Source organism: Rhinopithecus roxellana, chromosome 1 (genome assembly GCF_007565055.1).
Source record: "Rhinopithecus roxellana isolate Shanxi Qingling chromosome 1, ASM756505v1, whole genome shotgun sequence".
Classification (NCBI taxonomy): domain Eukaryota; kingdom Metazoa; phylum Chordata; class Mammalia; order Primates; family Cercopithecidae; genus Rhinopithecus; species Rhinopithecus roxellana.
In genome coordinates, this window is record NC_044549.1 from 187,775,122 (window position 1) to 187,802,128 (window position 27,007).

A 27,007-nucleotide genomic window follows, 5' to 3' on the forward strand; every position below is an offset into this window, starting at 1 on the left:
CAGAGAGGCTAAATGACAGGCCCATGGTCACCCAGCTAAGAAGTGAAGGGGCAGGACTTGAACTCAGGCCTCCTGGCCCCAGAGCTTGTGGCATCTGGCATGTGGCAGTAGTTGAGAAGCTACACTGAGCCTGAGTAGACATGTGGTTAGTGACCCCCTCTGCAGCACAGGGCTGATGGACAGAGGGCTGGCTTGGGCCAAGAGCAGCTGGCACTGCAGATCTGTTGGAATAGCTCTGCCCAGGCTGCTCAGGGCAAGGTGCAGTCTGGGAGGCATATGTATCCTAAAATAGAACTTTGGAGAAATAATGTGCTATCCAAAGGAGTGAGTCTCAAACGAGGATGTTCAAGAGTCAGTAGCAGATGCTGTGTTGGCCACAGAATGTTTCTAGGTAAAATACCCTCCTCCCCACCTGCCATGTCCCCCACAAACCAACAAACAAGCTAAGAAAAAAGAAACAAAATAAAATAAACTGAAACAAATTAATAAACATGAAAAATCACACAGACAGTCATCTCTTCTGTCCGTGGGTAAAACTGACAGCTCTAGAAATAAACAGAGATCGATATAAAGGGTTTCAAAATATGGGAGTAATTTTTGTTTTTCCATTTAATGCTAGGTTTTAAAGGAGGAGAATATGTCTATCACTGCTACCTATGCATTCTCTTTAAAACCCATCCAGATGCCTTAATGGGGCTGTCAAGCGTGGGAAGGTCTCCACAGCTGCTTCTCAAAGCCAGTAGACACTCAGTGTGGGCAGTGGGGAGCTCGTGCTTGGCAGGCCTCCCGCGTTGCTATCACTTCTTTTTGAACACTTGACGGCACACCTGGTTGCCACAGGTCAGCTCCTGCAACGTCAGAAAGTGGGTGAGGGGCTAAGAGGCCAGGCCTTTCTTCTGCCCAGCTCTCAGCCCCCTTGGTATCTGGGGGTGGGAGGTTGGAATAAAGAGGACACTTAGGCATTCTGGGCAAAGTGCATCTCACAGACCCAATCAGCGGGCATGCCCTGCAGGTAGCAGTAATTTGATTTTGACACTTGAATTGAGCTTGAACAACTATAAAAATGAAAAATGCAAAGAAATGACCCTCTTGGACAGGATTTCTCCTACTCCCATGATTAAAGTAACATGGCCTAATTTATAAAAGGCAGCGAAGCCATGAGGAAGGAAAGGACCTAGTATGGAGAAATGTTTGGAAGGTAAGGGCCTGAAAAGATGCTGGCCAGTGAGCTGCCCCTCTAACCTGGCTTTCTGACCTCTGGTGATTAGAATAGAGGCTGGTGGTGGCACAGGTACCCGCAGGGTGTGAGGTGCAGAAAGGCTTTCCCAGGCTTGCCTGTGCAGCCGACAAGGTCCTGTTTTTCATCCAGATAGAGGGAGCCCCAGGCCTTATTTGACCCTCACTGATTCTCGAAAGAGGAGGGAAAAACATGAGTGTGGGAAGGACCACCACAATCATTGCAGTTGACTATGAATCCATTGTCTAAGCCACAGGGACCACTGGGGATTGTATTACAATTAGAAAAATCCATCATCCAAACCAGTGCAGGTAGGGAAAGCCATCAGTGGAAAACACGATGAATGCCTCCCATATATCATCAGCTGACATTGCCTTCAAAATAAAGATCTCAGGTGAAGCAAGGCTGACTGTGAAGGGCGCCGTGGCAACCTGAATACTGACATTGGAGTCCAGTACCTGCCTGATTCCAAAGTGAGTGAATTAATGAATGAAGAGCCATTCACTGAATGAGCCATTCATTTACAAATGAACGAAAAAGGATGAAGGAGTGAAAGATTTTTCGCCATTTGAATGGTGAACCCATGAAATGCCTTGAAGATTGAAGAATGAAAAATTAAGCTGTCTCGACAGGTATAAGATATTTAAGGATATCAGTTATTGTTCCTACTGCTCTGTTCTAGTACCAAATTAACCTAAAACATTTTGGGGTCAGGAGGACATATCTTATGGAGAGAGGTCAATGCCTGTGGCAGTTCCCAGTCAGAGTGGGTCCCGTCTCCTCCCTACCCCACTCCCTCTCCCAGGCTCCCATCATTGTGAGAAAGCCCTGTCCCACCCTCCTCCAGGGCATCTACATTTTGTGGCTCACATTTCTCCCCAGCTGGTCTTTAGCAGGTTCCCTGTATTTCTCCTTAGATCTCTGCTTCCTAACTCAGCATTCTGAACTTTCTTTTGAATTGCAGCTGTTCACAGAAACAGCCATATAGATTTCTTCCTGGAGTCCCCTGAGCCAGATGGGAATGGCTTCCTGACTATATGACCACACGCATTTGGCTGGAGCTCAGGGTAGGAGTGCAGGGCCATTTTTCTTGTCAAAGTGCCTGGCTAGGTGACCACAGTAGCGTGTGTAAGCACAATGGAGGGGAGCTGAGCAGACCCCAGTACTTACCAGGTACAGCTTGTCCCCCTCAATCCACTGCTTCCAGCCGCGGTTCTCCTTCTCCCCCTTTTGCACACACACAAGGACATCACCTTCCCAGGTGACCAGTGTCTGTAAAGACAGATTCCCAGGCAAATCAAACATATGATCTTGAGGGACTGAACACATCTAAACCTGCAGCTGCAATTCCTGCAGCCATTTCAGGGTCCTGCTTGCTCAAAGGGCAGAACCCTCAGCCTCAGGGAGCCAAGATCTTTCCAATGTCATTTTCCACATACACCCTCCATTCCAGCCAAGCCAGCTTATCTTGACTTGCTCTGTTTTCTTTTAAGGAATTCTACTTTTCCATTTGTCCTTATGGTAAAGATAGCATTTCAAATCAGTGGGAAGAAGATGATAAATTTCACTATATAATGATGTAAAATTTCTGGAAGGGGAAAATACCTTAAAGTCAACAGAGAAACAAAAAACTGGGTGAAAATGATAACATCAGATTTGATTTCCTTATATATATAAAGGGCTCCTGTAAATCAATAAGAAAAATGTCATTAACTTAATAGTTCGTGTTAACAAAGAACAGGAACCAACAGCTTACCAGGGGGAAAGAGCCCTAGCAGATGGCTTCTAAACATAAGAAAAAGATATTCAGCCTCACACATTATAAGAGAAATGCAAATGAAGACTTTGTTTTTCAGATACAATTCATCATATGGTCAAAGATCAAAGAGTTTGATAATACACTAAATTGGAGGGAGAGTAGAGAGGCAGGCACTCTCTCTTACAGCACATGGGGATATGAATTGGTATAAATCTCTTTGGAGGGCAATTTTATATTACCTTTCAAAATATAAAATTGCATATACTTTTTGATCTAGAAATTCTACTTCTGGGAATTTTCCTTCAGGAATCACAATGTGAGAACTGTCCACCGTAGGACATCAATAAAGGCAGGGGAGCTCCCTAAATAATCAGGGGGTTGCCCAGATGGTTCCAGTACTGTCTTCTTATCCAGAACCAGATGGGTGGACCTTCTCCTGGTTCTTGGGTTCCTCCCAGCAGCAATGCCAACTGGTTAATAGCACAGGGGCAGCAGCAGAACATGTGCTGAACAGCCAGGCCACAGTGGCCAGCAGGTTGGAGAAGCCGTAGGCCTGCTGAATCCCAAGAGTGCTCAAACCCCTGTGTACATATTTACAAACTATTTACCCTTCAAATTTCTCCTCCTTCTGTTCCCCACTTTTACCCCTCCTAATACCTGCTATAATCTGTACTACCCCTAGCTGGTCCTACAGGGCCAACCACTTCTGTGCCCAAATTAGGCATGCCCTTCCTAAAATGATTACGTTATTCCCATCTGAAGAATGGTTCTGTGTCTGTGCTGTTCTTCGGGGATGACCCTGATCCTAGCTGATTTTCTTCCAAGTATGTGCAAACTACATTATGCCTCTCTGAACAATATTATGCTAAGGACCAGATGTTTACTTTTCTTGGTATCTTATAAACCCAGTTGGTGATAAACTGACCTGTGTTTTTTCCCCCAGTGTCCTTGTACATTTGGGCCTGTTTTTTTTGGTGCAAATCTGTTTTCTACAGATCGTTAAATCTACCTATTTCTAAAATAATAGTTGACCTTGACCATATTATATACTTTATGTACAATTTTATTCCTCCTCATTTTACTCCCCAGTGCATCACAGCATTGTTTGTTACAGCAAAAGACTAGAAGCTTCGTAAATTCTGTCAGTGGGTGGCTAGTTAAATATGGTATGGTTCATCCCTGCTATGCAGTCATTGAAAGAATATAGCCGTAGTGTATGGTTTAAGTCGAAAAAGCAAGGAGCAGAGCCAAATGCATAAAGCAGAGAGGGGGGAATATGTATGCATGCATATGTTTGTACATGTTTCCTGCAAGAAAGTAAAAGAAACCTTTAATAGTGATTGTCCCTGAGGAGAGAACTGAGTGGCTGGGGGTTAGGAAAGAAAGAAAAGTTTACTTTTTGATTTTTTTAACCATCTGCATATATTCATATTCCCAAAGCTAATTTGAAAATAAAATTCTACATGTTTTCTAAAGGAAAAAAAGGTCTCCTCCTCCTTTAGGACCATCCTAAGCCTCACATCTTTAAAGGTCTTGGAGAAGCTCACTTTATAGGTTGCCTTCCTTGCTCTTCTGCGAGGAAGATGATGTCTGGAATAATAATTTGCTCTTTCTTATGATGAGCCTTGGACTCTGAGTTTTCCTCTAAACAGATGAGAAAGGACTCATGTCTTCAATTTGGGCAAGGACGGTGTCGTCTGTCCTCCTCACTCCCAGATTGCCTCACACATGATAGACACCTAATACATGTTGGTTGAATTGATGCCTGTCTCCCCCAGTAGACAGTAAGCTCCACGAAAGAAGATGCTGTATCTGCTGTTCATTTCTGCAACACCAGACTCAGCACAGTGACCAGCATTGTTGAATGAATCTCTGTTTGTTGAAGCATAATCTTGAAGTAAATCCATTTGCCTCCTTGCCTTAGTTTCTATGGTCCTACCAGAGTGCACACATGTCCATCAATATGGGCACTGTATGGTCATTGTTCATTTAGTTGTCTGCCTTCCCCAGGAGGCTTGCAATTCATGAAGGCAGGAGAGGGCGTCTGATTCATCATTTTATCACTAGCTACTGACTTAGCCCTAGTATGTAGTAGGGGCTTAGCAAATTTTGTGTAAGGAAGGAAGAAGGAAGGAGAAAAATGTTAGTGCATGGGGCTTGTCCTAATATTTTATTTTAATAACTCATATTGGACAGCAAGATTAAAAGTTGTTCTGAGCCTAAATTGGTTACCAATAAATTATGGTAATACTTACAATATTATAGCCTTACTCCTATAGAAAAATAATAAGAAGCAGAAAGAAGAGAATGGTTAAATGAACTAAAATTTCTCAATTTAATTTGCTTTTAGTTGGTGCCCTTCTTCCCTGCATCAAAAAAGATTTTAAAAAGAGGCTCAATTGCCTTAAAAGATCCTCAGGTTGAGGAAATGGATACAAGGGAGGAAAGCCCTTGGTTCTCAGCTAGGGGATAAAGAAGGAGTACATTCCAAGGGCAGACAGCTGTACACAGAATTAAAGAAGAAACCTGGGCTCCCACCATGCTTTCCACTATCACAGTTTCCAAAGCTAACATTGCTTAAAGCTGCCCTTTATGATAAATTAGATACAGGCACTGTATCAATGTTAAACTTATAGAAGCTGATAACTATATTGCAGTTTTACAAGAGAATATCTTAATTCTTAGGAAATACACACTGAACTATTTAGGGCTAAGGCATCTGATTGTTCAGAAAAAAATATTTGCATATTAGAGAGAAAGCATGTGCAAATGATAAAGCAAAGGGGCAAAATGTAATGTGGTAACTCTTGGTAAAGAGTATACAGGTGTTCTTTGTTATATTCTTGTAACTTTTCTGTAAGTTTGAATTACTTGCCAACACTTTTTTTTTTTAAGGAAAATGACAGCTCTTTAAGAGCATTGAAGGACAGTATTCACATGCTCAGCCCTTCTCAGTGCACTTTACCTCACTTAAGAGTTCTTTGGTTTGCCTCCAGGGCCCCTCCCCTGGCAGCCCCTGTCTGCCACTCCTCTTCTGGGGGCTCCCATCTTCTTCTGACATCAGAATGGCATTATTGGCTCTAACCGCCATTGTCTATCCCAGCTTTTCCCTGCCCTTACCGTCTGCCCCAACTTCAAGTACTTATTTTATTATTGAGATATAATTCACAAAATATAAAATCCACCCTTTTAAGATACACAATTCAGTAGCTTTTATTCCACAAGATTGCGTAACCATCACTATATCTAAATACAGGTGATTTTCTTCCTGTCCCAAAAGGAACCCCTATGTATTAGCAGTCACCGTTCATTTCCTCTATCCCCTGTATCTGGGCAACCACTTTCTCTCTCTATGAATTTGCCTATTCTGGATGTCTCATATACATCACACAATACATGGCCTTTTGTGTGGGGCTTCTCTCGCTTAGCACATTTTCCAGGTTCATCCAGGTTGTAGCATGAGTCTGTCCTTCATCCTTTCTCATGGCTGCATATACTCCACATTCCATTCCATGGCTATCAATTACTTATTTTTAATTTTATTTTATTTTGGGGTAGCTTGTGTAGTTTTGAAAGGGGCTGTAACTTCTCTTAGAAATCAGCCAGGATAGGAAGTTGGGAATACATGGAACACACAGGAAGGAAAGAGGGGGGTCCCTGACTCCTCAGAGGAGAACTGACTCTGTGATCAATGTGGTTTCATTGCTTCTGCCCTGAGCTGGACAGGGCACAACATGCACCTCTCCTCCACACTGCCGAGTGGGGAGATTCCAGAGGGCTTGTAAGGGTGATCACGTAGTTGAGATGTGGAGCCCTGGAAAACAATAGCATGAGGAGTACCACACACGCTCTCACACTCACACATCCTCACACTCCCACACGTGTGTAGGTGTTCACTCAGGCATGCCACCAAGTGTGGGCAACAGAAATTAATCAGAGAGGCCAGGCATGGGGGCTCACGCCTGTAACTCCAGCACTCTGGAAGGCCGAGGCAGGTGGATCACTTGAGGTCAGGAGTTCGCGACAAGCCTGACCAACATGGTGAAACTCTGTCTCTACTATATATATATATATAAAATTAGCCAGACATGGTGGTGCACACCTGTAATCCCAGCAACTTGGGAGGCTGAGGCAGGAGAATTGCTTGAACCTGGGAGATGGAGGTTGAGGTGAGCTGAGATTGCGCCACTATACTCCAGCCTGGGCAAAAAGAGTGAAACTCTTAAAAAAAAAAAAAAAAAAAAAAAAATTAATCAGAGAGGCTGGGTGCAATGGCTTGTGCCTGTAATCCCAGCACTCTGGGAGGCCGAGGCGGATGGATCACAAGGTCAGGAATTGGAGACCATCCTGGCTAGCACAGTGAAACCCCGTCGCTACTAAAAAAATACAAAAAAATTAGCCGGACATAGTGGCGGGTGCCTGTAGTCCCAGCTACTTGGGAGGCTGAGGCAGGAGAATGGCATGAACCTGGGAGGCAGAGCTTGCAATGAGCCGAGATTGCACCACTGCACTCCAGCACTCAAAAAAAAAAAAAAAAAAAAAAAAAAAAAAAAATCAATCTGAGAAAGAGATTTGCCCACTCTCTAGCATACCCTTCCAGCTGAAGGGTTCCAGTGAAGTTACAGGAAGTAGGTAGTTCCTTGGGCATCTGCTCTGCATGGTGATTCTCATGGGAATGACCCATTGTTGGAGGCTGGGCAAACTGTCCTGGGTACTTCTCACTCCCTACCAAGGGTGTGTGAGAGTGTGTGTGTGTGAGAGAGTGTGTGTGTGTGTGTGTGCATTCACTCTGGTTTTCTAGTGAAGGCAAAGAGGATGCAAGCTGTAGGAAAGAGGATTCTCTCTCTCTGCAGGGCTAACTGCTGATTCTGGAGAGGGGAGAAAATGGAACATGGAGAGGCAGAAGAAAGGTAGGAGTAGTGTTAACATGTGGAATCCATTAAGGGCTGGAAGGGTGATTTATTTTAGGAAGAGCAAGTTCTCTGCCATCAAAGGTGACAAAGGATCAACTCAGGACAGGCCTGCTTTTCAAGAGCCCACACCCAAAACAGAAAGGTGAAGGAAAATGAAACATTTTGCACTAATTGGGTTGGAATAACAGAGTGATGCAAAAAATTGTGAGATCAATTTTCCTGGCAGTTCTGGTGTCTGATGAATTGGCTTTTCAGTCAGATGGTTCACAGGTTCAGAAAAGGCTTGTTGATCCATTATCCACTCAGTGAGGGGTTCCATGAGTGGATATTCCAGGGCCCAGAATCTTAAGTTCTCATGCAAGAGTGCTCTGATGGAAAAATTTCCATCATGCTTTATATTTCCCTACTTTTCTTTAGCAAAGAACACGAAATATAATTCAACCTTGACTTGATGGCTGCGACTATCAATGCTACAGGACAACTTGACTGAGAAATAAAGTGTGTCCAGCTCTCTTGGCCTTTAAGTTGTCACCAAATAATAATAGCAACTTTTCCTCCCCACCCCAGGAGAGGAATCAGAGCTTGTGCCCATTGCTCTGGGGGAGAGTTGAGACCTCTGACTTTGCAGGAGCTCCTGGAAGCACAGTGTGAGAGTCTCAGGGTGGTGGCCTGACCCTGGGAAGGTCAGGACTCATGGTGAGCGGGGAAGGGCAGGGCAAAGGGTGTTGCTTGCTTTGTTGTGACACTTGAAGAGCTGGCTCTTTGCCGGGGGTGGGAAGGCGACAGCACGGATACCTTGGGTCAGAGTACTCAGCTCTGTCCTCCCTCAGTTTGGGAGATAGGACAGAAGTTCCAGTGGCTGAATTGGCACAGAGGGAAAGGATGCTTTGAATATTCAAACTGCCCACCCTTGTATAAAATGCATGGGCATAGACAGTGAACAGCCAATTGCAACCATGATAAATGACAAGCCAGGAACCTTCCCAAATCTCTTGGACTGTGTGTCCCCGGGATTCGTTATGATGGGAATGTTGGGTGGAATCCTTAAATACAACTGAGATTGGATTTCTCCTATTCCTGTTTGGTGGGGACTGACCAGGTGTAATTTGATTTGGAAAACCAAAAACAGGCACACTGAGCATAAATGTGAGCAGGAGGGCTGGTTACTGGGTTGGGATACCACACAGTGATGCTGGGGAGAGCTGGTGTTTCCCTTGCCTTCCCAGCATCTCTCCACTTCTTCCTGCTGCCTCTGCCTTATTTGCAAACAGCTCCTGTGGGCAAGGGCCTTCCTATTCTGCAAACTTGAGTTGTTTCTGCCTGCTTTCAGGGTCCCACCTATATTCAATAGTTCAAACAGCTAAAGTCTGGCTTTCTGATACCTGGAGAGTTGCCTAGATTATCTCTTGTTTGTTAAGGCAATGCTAGGACAGAGCCACAAACTTGCCAGAGGCTTCTCCAAGTTATTAGGGCTGGATAAATCTTGACTTCACTTAACCTACTGATTTTTTTTTTGGTTTAATTTGGATCATTCTTTTCTAAAAAAAAGAAATCAGCTGGGATAATCTATAATTGAGATGTTTTATTTATTTTATATTTGCTCTTTCTCAGCAGAATCATAAAAATTTGAGATATTTTATATAAAAACATCTGATTTCTCTATGTCTCCTAAAAAAAATCTGGCACCTTCAGGCTTCTCTCCTCCATGGCAGCGCTTGGCTGGCACTGGGCAGGGCTGCCACCTTTCCATGTGCCCTGGCCTCAGAGGGCACAGGTGCTGTCCCTCCCTGTGATGTTCCACCTTGCCCTCTTCCCTCTGCCTACCAGGCCCATGGCTGTATATGACTCATAGGCCCTGGTCCTCGATCCTGGAGAGGTTGAGCTCTTAATCTCTCCTAGGCCTGCCTTTTCCTACTAAACTTTCAATAATTTTTCATTGCCAGCATGATTAAGGCCATCCTGGTCCTCCTTTCCTGATTTTTCCCAGGTTGTTTCTAACATTTTTTTTTCATCATGATACCAAATAGCCAGCCCCTGCACAGAATGTGTGAGTGAAAAACACTAGCCCCAGTCAGTACCTTAACATGCCGGTTATCCAGGCCCTTTGTGTACTCGTCAAACTCTACTCCAACAGTGAAATCCACATCATAGTTGCGGAATGTGCTAGTGGTTTTTGTCTTGAAGTTATCACCATCTTGATCAATAACCTTCGTCTGAGTGAGATGTACTGCAATCTTGCGGGTGGCAAAATCAATATCTGTTGGTAAAGGGAATTGTGGAGGTTATGATGTGCTCAGCCGGACTCATTCATTTCTTTAACAAGACCAAACATTCAAGACTAGAGACACAGATTGTGTATAGGCCACCTGTCTTTGCTTAAGTGGGAAACAAGCATCTTACTCGTGGCCAAGTTGGGCATCTCAGTCAGTTGCTGGGAAACCTAGGAGTCTCCTGGCACCTCCTCAGGATCCCTGATGGGAGGGAGATGTAGCACGCAAGACTCAACCCTAAGCTGCAGCTCCCCGACACACACACACACACACACACATGCACACACGCACACACGTCACAGCACCTCTATTCTATCTGACCTGTTGGGCATCCTCCTAAGAGTTTGCTGAACAAAAAGATCTGATGATTTAAAAGGAAAAAGACTTTGGAAATCACCAGTTTTAATCATGGTTAAAGATGAAACTTAGGAAACTTTTGTTAATGTCCACAGTGGGGAGGGATAGTTACAAACTTCCATTTTAACAGCAGACTGTTTTGCCTCAGTTCTTAGCCGCCAGTAAAGGTTTGTTTTTTGTTTTTTATTTTGTTTTGTTTTTTCAAGATGTGGTCTCACTCTGTCGCCCAGGCTGGAGTACAGTGTCGTGATTTTGGCTAACTGCAACCTTGACCTCCTAGGCTCAGGTGATCCTCCCATTTCAGCCTCCCAAGTAGCTGGGACAACAGGTGCACACCACCATACCCAGCTGATTTGGTATTTTTTGTAGAGATGGGGTTTCACCATTTGCCCAGGCTGGTCTCAAACTCCGGAGCTCAAGCGATCCATGTGCCTTGGTCTCCCAAAGTGCTGGGATTACAGGTGTGAGCCACAATGCCTGGCCCCCAATGTAGTTTTAAACATATTTTGGACAATAAATATTCAGAGATTTTTTCCTCCTCCTCCTCCTCCTCCTCCTCCTCCTCCTCCTCCTCCTCCTCCTCCTCTCCTTCTCCTTCTCCTTCTCCTTCTCCTTCTCCTTCTTCTTTCTTGAGATGGAGTCTGGCTCTGTCACCCAGGCTGGAGTGCAGTGGCGCGATCTCTGCTCACTGCAAGCTCCGCCTCCAAGGTTCACTCCATTCTCCTGCCTCAGCCTCCCAAGTAGCTGGGACTACAGGTGCCCATCACCACACTCGGCTAACTTTTTGTATTTTTAATAGAGATGGGGTTTCACCATTTTAGGCAGGATGGTTTCGATCTCCTGACCTCGTGTTCCGCCCGCCTCAGCCTCCCAAAGTGCTGGGATTACAGACGTGAGCCACCACACCCATCTGTTGCTTTTAAGGGATAGGTTGATAATTGTTTACATTTTTATTATGAAAATGTTGAAACAAACCAAAGGAGTGTTGAATTTCCTAACCATTGCACATTATAACAAGAAGCTAACCCCTAGTTAAGCATAAAATGTGGCTCAACTACAGCCATGCCAAAAAGTTGTTGGCCTGTGGAGTAGATCTAGAAAGAGAAGATAGTTCTGAAAATACTTGAATTTCTTCCCTTGCTATGAAATCATCTCTCTTGGTCTTTAGTCAGATATCTGATTCCCATTATGCCTGTAAATTCTCCAGATATCTTTAGATGCCAATTTAAATACTTAATATTTTTTCAGAAAATCCACTGAGAAGGTTTTAAAAAACACTAGGATTGATTATATTAAAACCCAAGGATAATAATGACCTCAAGAATAAGAACAGCTTAAATTTCTCAAGTGCTATTTCTCTGAGAACTGCAGTGCCATCTTTATGATATGTAAGTGATGACATTTCATGTTGTGCACTGTCCGGTGCAGGACAAACACTATATTGTGACCACGAGAGAGAGAGAGCAGCAGGTAGTTCAGGAAGTTCCTGTCAGTTTGGAGACTGACAACTCTGCTACCCTTCCCATGGTGGCCAAGCATCACTTCCTCACTCTCTCCCCATTTTCTTTCTGACCCATTTCCTTTAAAACTCCTTCTTTGCGTCTGGACCTGGTGGCTCATGCCTGTAATCCCAGCACTTTGGGAGGCCTAGGTGGGTGGATCACCTGGGGTCAGGAGTTCAAGACCAGCCTGGCCAACATGGTGAAACCCTGTCTCTACAAAAATACAAAAATTAGCTGAGCATGATGGAGGGTGCCTATAATCCCAGCTACTCAGGAGGCTGAGGTGGGAGAATCACTTGAATCCGGGAGGCGGAGGTTGCAGTGAGCCAAGATTGTGCCATTGTACTCCTCGCAACAGAGCAAGACTCCATCTCAAGAAAAAAAAAAAAAAATCCTTCTTTAGTCACTATTACTCCTCTTCTCCCCAAAATCAAGGAGAGGCCAAATTGGCCACTTGAACCTCACTTTGGGTCAGCAATTTGAATCTACAACAGAATCACAGCTGCATAAGGGCCCTGGGTATTCCTTTAGACTCTAACTTGTATAAAGTCAGATTTGAGCCTGATGGAATAATTTTAAGTAATATTAGCTAGCTGGAAGGTAAAAGGATTATATGCCTGTATCCTAAGTTGAAAAGAGAAGTAAGTTCAAGTTGGCATGAGCTGCTGCACAAATGCCAGTGCCCTGCTCACCTCTCATTCTCTACTATTTGTTGAGTACCTTCCATGTCTAGGAACTCACCAGTGGGTCCCAAAGCTAGTTCCCTTTCTGGATCACCTGAGATAACGTAAAAAAATGCAGATTTCTGGGTCCTATTCCAGATCTAGAATCTCTGGGTGGTAGAGCTCAGTGATTTCAGATTTTGAACTTTGTCCATAGGAGGCTGTTTGGAAAAAGACTTTTATGGTTTAAAAATTTTGAAAGGTACTGTTTAAGTGCCTACTTGTCAGGTCAGAGATGATGAAGTAAGACCTAGAGAGGCTAGTTTACTTTTCTAAACATGCATGGCTGAAACAGCAATCAGAGTGGCTTGGTAATTGGATAGATGTATAGAGAGATTGAGTTGGAAGGAAGAAACAGTGGTTCTGAGCTTGGACGATCAAGGTGAGAGCCAGGGAATAACAGTGAACTAGTTTTATGGGCAAACATAGGGAACTGAATTTTAGGTAAGGTGAATCTGAGAGCCATGCTGTGTGGACTCTTGGTAATATTTGGGGTGGCAATTAAGACCCTCTTTGTGTCTAGGGATGGTATCCCTTTGTGTCTAGGGACAGTGTCTAGGGATGGTGGCTCAGGGTGTAACCTCCCTTGGGAAACCTTCCTCACTTTATTCTTCAAACAAACCCACAAGTTAAGTTTTATTTTATCTTCATTTTGCCAGTGCAGAAAAACTGCCTCAGAGAAGTCATGTCACTTTCCCTGGATTATGTAGTGAGGAAGCAGTTGAGATGGTACTTGAACTTAGGACGATTTGTCTCCAGGGCCAGTGCTGTGCTCCCCAAGCTCTGGGGTAACACAGTTAGATCATCCCCATGTGTGCAATTTCCGTGGCTACCCAAGATACTAGTAACTTCTGACTCTGTTAAATTTTCCCTGGAGACACAGGGACTGTGGGATTCAGTTGGATAAGCCCTCCCTGTTTCAGGCAGTTTGTTTTCCAAAGCCCTTGCATACTATCCCCAACCAAATGGCAATTGTTTTCTAGACCCAGGGCTGTATATTAAGTGAGAGCTGAAGCAATCACACTCCAGCCGGGTACATTATCTGGTAGCTCATTTAACTTCACCTCTGTGGCTTATGGAATTGTACGTGAGCGCGTCCCAGCCACACAGCCTGTGAGGCATGGGGTGCGGGCTGAGACGAATGGTCTCTCAGCTGCCTTTGGTTCTGTGAATTCCTCTAGTCTTCTTGGCCAGCATTCCCAGAGCCCCTACTTCCCCATTGTGTTCGCCATGGGGTACAGCTCCATCAGATGTTTAGTGGTCAAAAAAATGGGCTCGTGAGCAAATAAGTTTGGGACATGAGGAATTAAAACCAAGACAAGCTGGTTTCTGCCCTATAGAATTTCATAGATTCTTTAATATAGGAAAGGTACTTTATAGCTCCAAGTTGGAGGGAGGGTACAGAATGCAGCTTTTCAAAGTCTTAGGTGGCCACGGAGCCCCTCTGTGGAGGAACATGCAGTCGGCCAGGTGTCCCACACAACTTACTATGGAAAGGGCTCACCAAACCCTTTCTGACACATTTATCTCAGCCACCTTGGCCTTGCAATCATGAAAATACCTGTTTAATTTTTCTCTCTTCAAGGTAATTGCTGACCTGTTTAGGTGGGACCAAGTGGTCAAGTATTTCCGACTTAAAAAATGAACCCTTCCTTAAAATTACTACAAGCCACTGAAGAGCATCCTCCTTGTTCTAGTGAGTACAAGCACATGCTTGTGGCATGTGGAGGAGCTGGCAAGAGGCTGGCATGTCACACTCCAGCTCATATTTCTCTCCTTCTGCCCCAAGTGTGTCCAGCTTCAGTCTCGTCACTGGACATTTGGTTCCAGATCTAAAGCAGCAGAGGGCAGTGGCCATATGTGGAGCTATTATTAACTGCATCATCTTGTTGTAAGGATCAAATGTGATGGTGTTTGTAAGAACTTTGCCCAGTGGCTGGCAGCCTGTAATCATGGCACTGTAAATGGAGGCTGCCCTCATCATAATAGCATTATGAAGCCGCTGATCTCACAGGCCAATTTCCTTAGAGTCCTTTGTGTTTTCCCATATACCCCTTGAACAGTTGCTCTCTGAATCCCTGTCACTCTCGTCCCAGCTTTCCAAATCTCATAAGGCCCAGCCCCAGCTTTGCCTCCTCCTACTCTTTCTTGCCTCCTTCCTTACCTGCTATCCAGGCCAAACAGTTTTACTGCTTCCCTCTACCTGCCAACCGTATTTAGCATTTTCTCCTGCATTTTTCATGGAGTTGGCTATTCTTTCCAGCAGTCTCACCTCTATGAGGACAAGGACAATGCCATCTTCTTGCTCTGTGTTCCCCAACCCACCACACCATAGAGTCTTGAGCTAGGCACATAGTAGGTACTCAAGATATACTGTGGATTAGTTAATGGAGGCAGCAAGGGCCAGGACAGTGATTATCAAAGTGAGGTTCCTGGGCTGGCAGCAGCATTAGCACCTGGGAACCTGTTAGAAATGCAGGTTCTGTGCCATGGCACTCCAGCCTGGGTGACAGAGCAAGACCCTGTCTCTAAATAAATAAATATAAATAAAAATAAAAGAAATGCAAAATCTGGGGCCCACGCCAGACCTATTAAATAGGAGCTCTGTTGGCCAGACTCTGCTTGTCCTTACAAGTCTTCCAAGTGATCATGTGCATGCTAAAGTTTAGAACTGTGGTATAAATGAGTAAGGGTAAGGGGCAGATGCAGGTACAATCCTATCTCTTATTTCCCAGCTAGCTGTGTGACCTTGGAGAAATCACTTTTCCTTTGCCGGAAAATGAGGAAAAGAATGCTCACTTCAAAGGACTATTTACAGTGTAGATTCAGTAAAAATAATGGTAAAATGATTTACATAGTACCAAGTAGTTTGTCAGTATTCAGTGCACACATTGCCATCCACTCTTGGCCTTATCTGTTTGGGTCAAGTAGGGACCAAGTCAGCAGTCAGTCCAGAGTGAAAGTTTTGCTCATATTTATGCATCTCCATAGCTGTGTGCACTCCTTGTTTTGCAAGGGACTTGGACTCTGCAGGAAAAGTGGGAATGGTGGCTGATACACTCCCTTCCTGTCATAAGGGGGTCTGTCCCATAAGCATTTAATCTAGCCTGGCGACACTTTTCTCTGCGTGGATCAGTTTCCTTACTCTATAGTCTGGTGATGGGTAGAACCAACTTCAGCTCCTTCTCCAGCCCTTTGCGCTAAGGTCTGAGCTGTGCTAAACCATACTTCTGGAACAATAGTTAGGAGACGGGAAAAGAAAAACCATAGGTCATCTGTTAACCAGATGAAACACAGGGGAAGGCTCTAGGTAAAACCATTAAGGAATAATTGAAAATCTACAGAGAAATTTAGAACTGAAGTGTTCCTCTGAGAGCAAGTCTATTTCCACTCAATGGATGTGGAAACTGAGGCCCTGAGAATTTAAGTGGTGGGCTCAGAGCTACCCAGTTAGGATAGCACCCCTGACGATTTCTTTACAAACACGTTCTGTTGTCATTTACAACTAACGCCCCCCTCCCCAATAAAAAGTATTGCTTGTCCCTGGTTGCATAGAAAGGTAGATCACAGCTAAAAATATCTATTGCTGACAGAACTGGTTTGTCCTGGAAACACCATCTCTAGTCAATCTTTCTGACCAGTGCCGGGGGAATCTTATTTGAAGACTATGCAAATGGAATCAAGCATCACTTCTCTTCTGGATTGAAAAATGGCTTGGCCTCTTGGCCACCCTTCAGTGTTTGCACAACCCAGTAAATCATGTCGCCTCTGCTCTGCCCCAGGGAAGGTAGCCAAATGTTCTGTTGGTGGACTCCTGATATTTCTAATCAAAAGGGTTTAACTGTGGTTGTAGAACACACACACACACACACACACATACACATACAGATTATAAAAACACTTCCTCTTCGTACTTTGCAGAGAAAATTATTTTCCTGGTATGGTATTTTAACACCAGGGTTATCAAGCATGTTTTATCTCCTTTTCTGGATTAAGGGTATCTCTGAGTCTGATTTATAGCCAGGTGAAATGAATTTCTATCTCAGAAGGAAAGGTCCAAAGGCAAGCTATTTCTGAATAATATATATGGCTTTTAGCTGCTGCAGAAGGAAAAAAACAACACTGACGTGACTTTATTAAAGCATACTTTTCATAACTGCATTTTGAACAATACAAGCCATAAAGGTGAAATATGAGTATGCTACTCAACATTAAAATGCTGTGTAATGTGCTTGTGAAAAAAGCTAAAGTTGCAGGCGAAAAGGGCAGGTGCTCTTTGTAAATTAAAGAGCAGAGAGGCACAAGTATTCATCAAATGAAATCTGAGAACCATTCAAAGTGCAGCTTTGATGGGCTTCAAACCTGGACTCCTTAATTCTCAAATCATTGGCACTCTTAGGGAATTGTGAGAAGCAGAGTGTGAGAACAATTTTCTCCTTTTTTCCATGCCACTTCCTGCTCCAGAGAACACATTTGAAAGGAATTAGATGAGATCCCTGCCTGCTTCCTCCTCTCACTTCCTTCTAGGCACTGGGGGCAAGCTGGAGACCCTGGTGTGCCTCCCTGCTCCTTATGCACAGTTTCTCCTCTCCATTCTTAGTCTACTGCATACTTACTGGGATGGACATTAGGGTGGAGGTGATGCCAACACATGCAAGGGGAGACCTGTACAAAGGGATAACACCTATCATTACCTAGGCTTTTTCCATCCCTCAGCATTTCCCCTTTGAAAGTCCTACTAGGTACCATATAGTTCAAGTAGAGACTTTGGCAAGGTGTATACCTTCATTGACTTGTGAGCACCATCAGGAATCCAGATTTTATGAAACAAATTCTTCATTGGAGCATCAGACATCTATTATCTATCTATCTATCTATCTATCTATCTATCTATCTATCTATCTATCTATCTATCAATCAATCATCTACCTACCTACTCATTTTTACCCAGGGACTCTGAGTGATTCTCTTGCAATGTTTCTGAGGGTCCTGCCTATTTACTTTGGATGCCTTCATTTGGACATACCTTGTTCACAGTGAAGCTCTTTCTTCCCTACCTCCATGTTTCTCAACACTCCAAGAACAGTGTTGAGAAAAGGGCTGTGGGTGTTAGAAGCAGATAGCCTGGGCTCCTGTCTTAGGCTCCATCATTTCTTAACCACAAGTGGCCATGGACTAGTCTCTCCACTTCTCTGGATTCCTCACCCCATAAAATGGAAAGCATTTCTTCTGTATTTACCTCTGACTGTATCCTGAGCTCCATATCCCATATCAAAGTGCCAATTTTAATACTCCATTTGAATGTGTAACAGATACCTGAAACCAAAATATGCAAACCAGAATTCTTAATGCATGCTCCCCTGCCACCCCAGCCTGGTCCCTCCCCACCAAAACTCACTCCTCCCGGTGACTTCCCCATTTCAGGTAATGGGATTGTCATCTGCCCAGTTATTCAGGCCTAAGTCTGGGACCCAAATTCATTTCTATCATTTGCTCTCACTTCATATTCATCTGCAAACCCCGTGAGCTTTATCTCCAAAATATAAGCTGAATCTGTCCTCTTCAGCTCCACAGGCACTGCCGTAGCCCAAGCCATGGTCATTTCCTGCCTGGACAACACTGCAGCCTCCTAATGGGTCTCTCGGCCTCTCTGCTTGCAATCTTGCCCTCCTATGATTCATTTTCCATGCTGTGGCCACAGTGATCCTTAAAGAATACAAAGAGGATCAATTTTTCTTCCCAGCAGAAGGCTGGTGTGTGCTTTGCCTTCCGCCTACTTTTCTACTCTCACTCCCCCACTGCACCCACAACTCCTCTGCCTCACACACTTCCAACTCCCAATACATCAGCTTTCTCAAACCCTTGGGTCCAAGTGATTCTCCCCCCTCAGCCTCCTGAGTAGCTGGGACCACAGGCACGTGCTTCCAGGCCCAGCTAATTTTTTTATTTTCTATTTTTTGTAGAGACAGAAGTCTCACTATGTTGCCTAGGCTCATCATGAACTCCTGGCCTCATGTCACCCTGTTGCCTTGGCCTTCCAAAGTGTTGGGATTACAGGCGTGAGCCATCACACCTGGCTTCGTGTTCTTGAACCCAAAACCTTTGCACTTGCTGTTCCCTGTGTTCAGAATAACACTTGTCAGCATTCAAACCTGGGCTCCACTGTCACCCCTTCAAGCCTTCCCTGACCACCAACCACACTCCACTCCATTATTCTTTTAATTTTCCTCCCAGCACTTACCACTACCCAAAATAACCTTAAACTATTTGTTTACTTTCTGTCTCCTCACTAGCATGTAAACTCCATGCTGGCCGGAACTTGTCTCCTCATTTCCCGCTACACTTCCAGTGCCTAGAGCGCTTCCTGATGTGTCATAGGTGCTCGATACATTTGTTGAAAACTGAATTCACTAAAATGAAGAAATGTATATAAAGCTCTAGTGTGATGCGTATCATGGTATGAGAATAATATGTGTATGTGCTCACCCATCATGCTAGACTGCAGGCTCTTAAATGGTCAGGATGAGATTTTGCACATGGCACATATTCGGGAAATATTTTCTGGCAGAGACCACCTAGATGGGAGCTGTCTGACTTCAGCCTCTCAGGGCTTTCCCTTCCTGGTGGAGCTTTCAGAGACCCACTAGAACTGATTGTGATAGCCACGGCACTTTTAAGTCTGTGCATGTCAACTTAAATGAAAAGGATGTTCTTCATAGAAGATAATCCTCACCTGCATTTGTGAGTTAAGAAAATAATGGGTTTTCCCCAAATAGTTACAATTTATGGCATAAAAATTTCCTAAAAGATGTATCAATTTAACATTATCCAATTTTTGGACACATGCTTCCCCATCTTCACTGGTTAAAAATATGTGATGGTTTTTCATTTTCTAGGCTGACTCCTCCCTGACTCTTCCTCCTCTAGTCACCAAATCCAGCCTATTTCCTGCTCTGCACATCTCCCTGTTCACCCTTTCTGGGTACTGCTCTCAACACCTTCCCAGGGTCATTGTAACAACCTCTTTAGTTCTCTGACAGTCTGCTAGTCTATTCACTCTATCTCTGTTAGAGTGAGAATTGATAGCATCTCTCTTCTCTGCATACAATTTCTTCCTAGACCTCTCCTTGTAAGGTGAAGTTCATGTGTAGCACACTGACTTAAGGAGCCTGTTGCTTTTCTAGACTCTTCTTTTGCCTCCTCCTTGCACTTCACCCTCTGGTAATACAATGCCTTCTGGTGTCCCAGGCCCATGCCTGTGCACATGCCCATTGGGGCTACGCTTGACTCCATCTCCGCATGGATAACTCCTGCTCTTCCTTCAAAACTCCGCCAAGAAGTACTCAGGAAGCCTTCACTGACTCCATGTACTATAGCTCCTTTCACCACCATGCACACACTTCTTGTTACTATTGTTCTTTTGATTCCATAGCCCCTTTGAGCCCAAGGCATAGAATCTCAACTGGCTCATCTGTGGCAGATTATATTTTCTTAAATGGCTGCGATAACACCTCTCATCCTACATGCTGTTCTTACAATGCAATCTTGACATTCATCCCACTGAGAGGTGGGGTCTATGTCCCTTTTCTTTGAATGCAGGCAGGGTGGTACCACTTCAACCACTAGAATATGGTGGAAGTGGTACCTGGTAGCTTCCGAAGCTGGGTCATAAAAGGCCATGCAGCTTGTATCTCTTCTCTTTGGACACAGCCTGCATGCTGTGAAGAAACCCAGGTCACTTGGGGAGACCACATGTAGATGTTGAAGCCAAGTTAAGGTCTCATCTGCCAACCAGCATCAACTGCCAGACATGCATATGAGTGAGGAAGCCTGAGATGGCTCCAGCCCCAGGTGCTGTCCAATTGCAACCAAATGAGAGCCTTTAAGCAGGAACCATCGGGATGAACCCAGTCAGCCCCCAGAACCATGAGAAATAATAATTAAATGATTGTGGTTGTTTCAAACCACTACATTTTGGGGGTGATTCATCAAACAGTAATAAAAAACAGGAATACCATTTGTGCATGGCTGTAACATGACTCCTTGAGAACAGATTCCAGGGTTGATTCTGCTTCAGATGGCACAGTCCCTGGCATCCAAGGCACCTTCTAAAGCTTTGATAGAGAAGTTGAATGATTCCCACCTGGGCAGAGTTAATGAACTCTCTCCCAGTATTTCACATTACGGAGACCTCCTTATGTCTGTCCTCCTTGGTCTCCCCTTTAAAATGAAGACCACCCCTCCCACTCCTTCATCCCCTGATCTGACCTGAAGGAGGACTGACTTCAGGACATGACAAGTTCCTCAGGGCAAAGGAGTTCACCAGCTGGTTTCCCCACTGTCAAGAAAGAGTCTGGGGTGAGAAACACCAGGTGCCTAAGAAGGCAGGAGAGGAAGTACCACTGACCTTTGGCTCACTCACCTTTTGAACTCTTAATGACATCATTTGTGGCAAACCCAAAGGGTGCCATGGTGTGTTACTCTGCTGAGGCTGGTGGCTGAGTCATGTTGGGAGGCCAGTGTGTAGAGTGAGTCACTGGGTTAGTGACAAAGCCAGTTTACTGCCCAACCCCACGTCTCAGTAGAGTTGCTCTACCAGGCCCACAGAAAAAGAAAACTCTCTAGTGCTAGGGGTTAAAGTATTAGAAATCAATGATTCTTAGACAGGGAATGGGCATCATCCTTAACAATAGTCACACATCTGGGGATGTCTACACATACTCTTCCCAAATACTAAGGGTCTCACTGCTCAAAAGGGTAAGGAAGGCAAGCTTCGTTGACATCTCAGTGTTGGGAAAGCAACCTGCCTTATGTCCTGGGTGTGGAGGAAACTGTTGAGATCTGTTGGGCTGCTTTTGGCAGGTTAGATTGAAGGGGCAGCTCTGCCTCGCCTGCTTCTAGCTGACCCACCTGAGACCTGTCTTCAGTCACTGCCATGACTGCCCCACCCATGTTCCCATGGCAGGTTGAGAAGGACAAGGGATCCCACCTCAATACATATGGTATTAATCTTAACCAGTGGAGTGTCAGCCTAATACTCTACGCTGCAGAGATCATGGGACAAAGAGATCAAACGACTTGCTTATTAGAGTGAGATCAATGTAATGTGATGTTAAATTGGAAGTTTTGGCTAAAGCTTTAAGAGACAATAAATATTTCATACCAAGTAGAATTACAAAGTCCAATCTGAAACCTCAATGATGAAGACATTCAAATATCATATTCACAACTTGTGAGCCCCTCACTCACATTAAAGGTGTAAGTTGGTGTGAAAAGAGTCCAGAGGAAGTTGTTAGAGGTGTTGTTAGAGGCAGGATTTCTTGGAGAGAGGTGATGGTGTACTCTGCATCCTCCCAACCCCCAGGAGGAGAAAGGGAGTGGTAGGAATGTTTGCTTCTCACCTTAAGCCTAGAGAGGTGGGCTTTAGGGGTCCACTCTGCAGAGCCATAAACTAAACAGAGCCTAGATTTTAAATCTAAGTCATCATAGGACTTTTCATTATTTAAGCATAAGCAGCAAAAGACACAAGGTTTCTTTCTAATTATATTACTTGACTCTGGCTTATTCAGCATACTCTTGAAACCTTGAAACTTCCAAATAACCCTTGTTAAAGTACTTTTAATTGCTCAAAACCACAACTACATCCAATATCATCTGGAGGCACAGGCAAGGCTGGGGCTATTATCTCTATTTGCCAGATGAGGAAACTGAGGTTCCAAAAGGTTAAAAAACTGGTTCAAGGTCCCAGAGCAAGCCCTGGACTCTCGTCCCAGCTATGTTGACCCTTCTGCTTTGGTTTCCTCATCTGTATAATCTTGTTCAGAATTCTAGTTCCAAGGTATGCTCCAATCCATTTACCCATGTGTAGAATCAGAATCCCATTTCTATTGGCCACTCCTGGTACTAAAAAACACAGGTGCAACAGGGTTGAGGCTGGGGCTCTGGTAGGAGGAGTTTTGCCTCTTTCTTCCTCCCACCAACTATGTTGATGTAAAAATCCTGCTAACCAGAATGAAAAGGAAAGCTATTCAGTGTTAGAAACCAGTGTAAAGTACATGAAGAGGCCAGGCACGGTGGCTCACATCTGTAATCCCAGCACTTTGGGAGACTAAGGCTGGCAGATCACGAGGTCAGGAGATCGAGACCATCCTGGCTAACATGGTAAAACCCTGTTTCTATTAAAAATACAAAAAATTAGCCGGGCATCGTGGCAGGCGCCTGTAGTCCCAGCTATTCAGGAGGCTGAAGCAGGAGAATGGCATGAACCCGGAAGGCGAGGCTTGCAGTGAGCTGAGATCGTGCCACTGCACTCCAGCCTGGGTGACAGAGCGAGACTCCATCTCCAAAACAAAGCGCGGTGGCTCAAGCCTGTAATCCCAGCACTTTGGGAGGCCGAGACGGGCGGATCACGAGGTCAGGAGATCGAGACCATCCTGGCTAACACGTTGAAACCCCGTCTCTACTAAAAAAAACTACAAAAAACTAGCCGGGCGAGGTAGCGGCGCCTGTAGTCCCAGCTACCCGGGAGGCTGAGGCAGGAGAATGGCGTGAACCCGGGAGGCGGAGCTTGCAGTGAGCTGAGATCCGGCCACAGCACTCCAGCCCGGGTGACAGAGCAAGACTCCGTCTAAAAAAAAAAAAAAAAAAAAAAAAAAAAAAAAAAAAAAAAAAAGAACATGAAGAAAGAGCTTAGTTCCACAAATGTGAAACATATCACAGCTTTCCTTGTTCACTGACATGGTGGACATTTTCAAGCTAGAAGTTTACCACACCAAAAAACTCATGATTTCCACTCTTGGAGAGACCTCCCACCATCATATCCAAGTTATTATTGCACCTCTAACTCCACCCACTGCCATTTCTCTCATTCTACATGTGGAGGAAGTTCCAGCGAAGTAACCCCGTATGTGGAGAACTTTAAAGCTAGAAGAGGTGATAAAGAGGCTGCTGAGGGATGGAATAAGGACAGGCAGCCAAAGCCCCTTGCTCAGCACCTGGAGCACAGGAGCCACCCAGCAACTGTGAGCTCCCCTCTGGGGGCCCACTCACTCTAGTTCCAGGCAGAACCTGTAGGCTGGGCAGGGCTATGTGTTTTCTGCCAGTTCCACAAGGAACCCACCCTGTGGTGAACTCAGGACACGCACCAATTGGTAGCCCTTGGCCTGGAACCCAGTTCAGAAGTTATATAAGCAGTGGGTTGTTTACGCTATCTGACAAAAGCCTCTCTTGCCTTCCATGAGCTTGATTTTCCCTAGGTTGAGAGATTTGCTAGCTATTTCTTTTCTGCTTCCCCATTACAAAACTGATAAAAGAACAATGCAGGGGTCATTGGTGGATAATATCAGGTCCAAGTGGTTATCAAAGAGATGGTAGTCACAAGGCAGGGGAACAACTGGGTTATCCTCTCAAGTTTGGCTTTACTCCGTGTGTGTATATCCTCCTGACGTACACATTCAGTGTATGTTTTCTGTGGGCCAGGCACTGTGCTAAGGCATCCTAGACATAATCTCATTTATCATTATTCCCAGTTTCCAGATGAGAAAACTGAGTCTCAGAAAATATTTATGATCTGCCTAATATTGCACAGCTGTACATGAGGCATGAGGATTTGCACACAGGTCTGTTGAACTCCATAGCAGCACTGTCTGGAGGGCCACACCACAGTACTCCCAACAACAGCTTCCCTCCTCATCCCCAGTCTCTTCCTTACCCAGAGCCTTCATGTAGCCCTCAAAGTTTTCATTACTCTCCATCTCCCAGGTTCCATTCTGGTCCCTTGTCATGGTGGTGGCCTCTGGTTCAGTGAGGGTGTGTAGTGGATGGCAAGGAGCAGGTTGCAAGGAGAATGTGTTGGAACGAGCTGCTTTTATAGCCTAGTGGACCAGGTTTATGACTCTGAAGGTAACAGGTTCAAAGGGCAGAAGCATAACTCAAAAGAACTTTCCTTTGCAAAGTTCAGCGAGACTATAGGCAACCCAGGAACAAAGTCCTGGTATGGCCAGGCGTGGGTGTCCCAGTGTCCTGTACCATAAGCAGGACCCTAGAGCAGCTCATTTTTGGCTGGCTGGGCCCCCATGGGCCCCTTGTCCCACACAGAACATTTCATCCATTACTGGAAGAAAACAAACATCCAGGGTCTACCCTGCTTGTACTATGGGTCACCAATATCCAGGCCTCAAGCCTGGAGTCTATCAGCCATGAATCCAGCACTCATAGCAAGGCTGGTGAAACTGAAAAGACAGAATTCACACCCATGGAGCTCTACTCTACTCTGTTCCAGGGAGCTTTCATACTTCATCTTGTTTCAGCTTACAAGAGCTCTGTGAGTTATGTTTAAGCATCCTTATTTCACAGATGACAAAGGATCATGGAGGTTAAATCACATGTCTAATCACAACTTGTTAGTGGATGAGCCAGGATTCAAACTCAGATGTGTGGGGCTCCAAATCCTTTTCTTCAACAGTGTGCTAGGTCAGCTTTGAAAGAGGTTTGGAGCCTGACTTGAGAGCCCAACTCTCTCTTGCTTCCCTGTGGAAGCAAGGTGCCCCGTGGACTTCCAAACAGCAGGGTGAGACATGAGAAAAGTGTTTTCGGGGAACATGATTCTGCTAAAAGCAAGCTGAGCCTGGAGGGAGGCCAGATGGAGGCAGAAGGTCAGTGGGATTTTGCTTTAAGACCCAAGGGGAAAGCTGAGGATCACCTGGATCAAAGTAGGGGCATAGCTGGACAAGGACCCTTGGTTCAGGAATGTTCTCCAAATGGGCTGTCCCAATGGAAATGGGAGAGTTTATTGCTCTGACACTCTATTCCAAGATGTGGTGTCTGAGAAGTGACTGTGAAGAGTGGAGGTGTGGGCTGAGACGGACATACCATGAATTCCCAAAGTGAGACCTATTTTGATGATGACACTGCGGTTCTCATATATGTATCCTTGTGCTGTGAAATCTGAGTAAATGGCTCTGTGTGTGGTATGAGGGATATAAAACAGCACATTTATCTTTCAGTAAATATACTGGAGTTAGGAAGACAGAGTGAAAAATGGCCCAGCTGTTGTCAAAAGGCCAATGGGGAAAGGTAAGGTGTGAGAAAGAAATAACTACCACAAATGGAAAATGAATGGAGGGAGGAAGGAGAAGACAGATAAGAAACCTTGGAGATTCATCCTGTGAGGTCCAGCCAGAAGCTGCTGTATACTGAGCACTCAGCCTCATGGGCTGGAGAAGTAGATATTCCCTCCCAGTCTCAAATTTCAGGGCCTCCACTGTCCCTCCTGCCGGCAACTGAGTAGCCCATAGGCCTCACCTGTAAGAATGTGTAATGAGAAGCTGGCCTGGTAGGGGAAGGGGTTGGGGGCAAGACAGGAGTTGCTAATTACACTAAGCCAGGGGTTTGGGGTTTCACGGGCATTGAGGGAGGAGGAATTAGTCTTGGTGTAAGATGCAAATTTGAAACTGAGATGCCTGTATAAAGCCAAGCACTTGAAGGGCTACTCCCTCATTGAGGGTGTAAATTAGTCAAAATCGGCAGCAACAGACAAGAAAAAAGTTTGTCTATTTGGCATGGGATCTACATAGGTTAAAAAAAAGTTCTGTTCTGCTCTGACCTTGATTTGGGGTTTGAATTTATCCTTTCTGCTAGCTAAAATATTAAAATAATAAATGTCGTGTGCTTGTTAACACTTTAAGGCTGCCAAGAAGAAGTAAATGTAAAAGCTGTGTAGAGGAACACGCCTTCAAAATGAGATCAACCAGAATTCTGTGTGATAAAGCCATGCCAAATATGAGCTCATAATCCACAATTGTAACACACATTGACAAACCCACACAAACTGATGCTCTTTGTAACCCACCAAGAGCATCATCAGAAGAAACATGCAGTGAAATTAGATTTCCAGGAGTTTCAGTTAATAAAATCAAATACAGACTATAAAATAATTATGTTTAAAATGAATAAAGAAAATTAAAAAGCACTGAAAACATGAAAAAGGAATAAAATAAGATTTTTAAAACATTAAAAATTAAAAAAGAATAGTTATTAAAAATATGATCACTAAAATTAAAAAGGTAATAGATGGGTTAAACAGTTGATTAAACACAGCTTAAGAAAGAATTAGTGAAATAGAAGATGCAGTCAAGGAGATTACCCAGAATATATGTAACACAGAACACACTGTGATGCAAATTTAGATAAAAATAAAATTCTAACATTTCCCAGAGAGAACAAAGTCCACCATACAGATTACATAAA

General features: G+C 44.5%; 1 protein-coding gene across 1 annotated transcript; it reads right to left on the reverse strand.

Moving 5' to 3' along the window:
• Positions 1–568: 568 nt before the first annotated feature.
• On the reverse strand, positions 569–24,593 carry RBP2 (retinol binding protein 2). The gene is made up of 4 exons (XM_010356582.1): positions 24,471–24,593; positions 9,988–10,166; positions 2,408–2,509; positions 569–848 (listed from the first exon to the last, which is right to left on the reverse strand). Exons 1-4 carry the CDS (start codon positions 24,541–24,543, stop codon positions 798–800), a joined length of 405 nt encoding a protein of 134 aa, XP_010354884.1. The 5' UTR covers positions 24,544–24,593; the 3' UTR covers positions 569–797.
• Between the last annotated feature and the right edge of the window lie 2,414 nt (positions 24,594–27,007).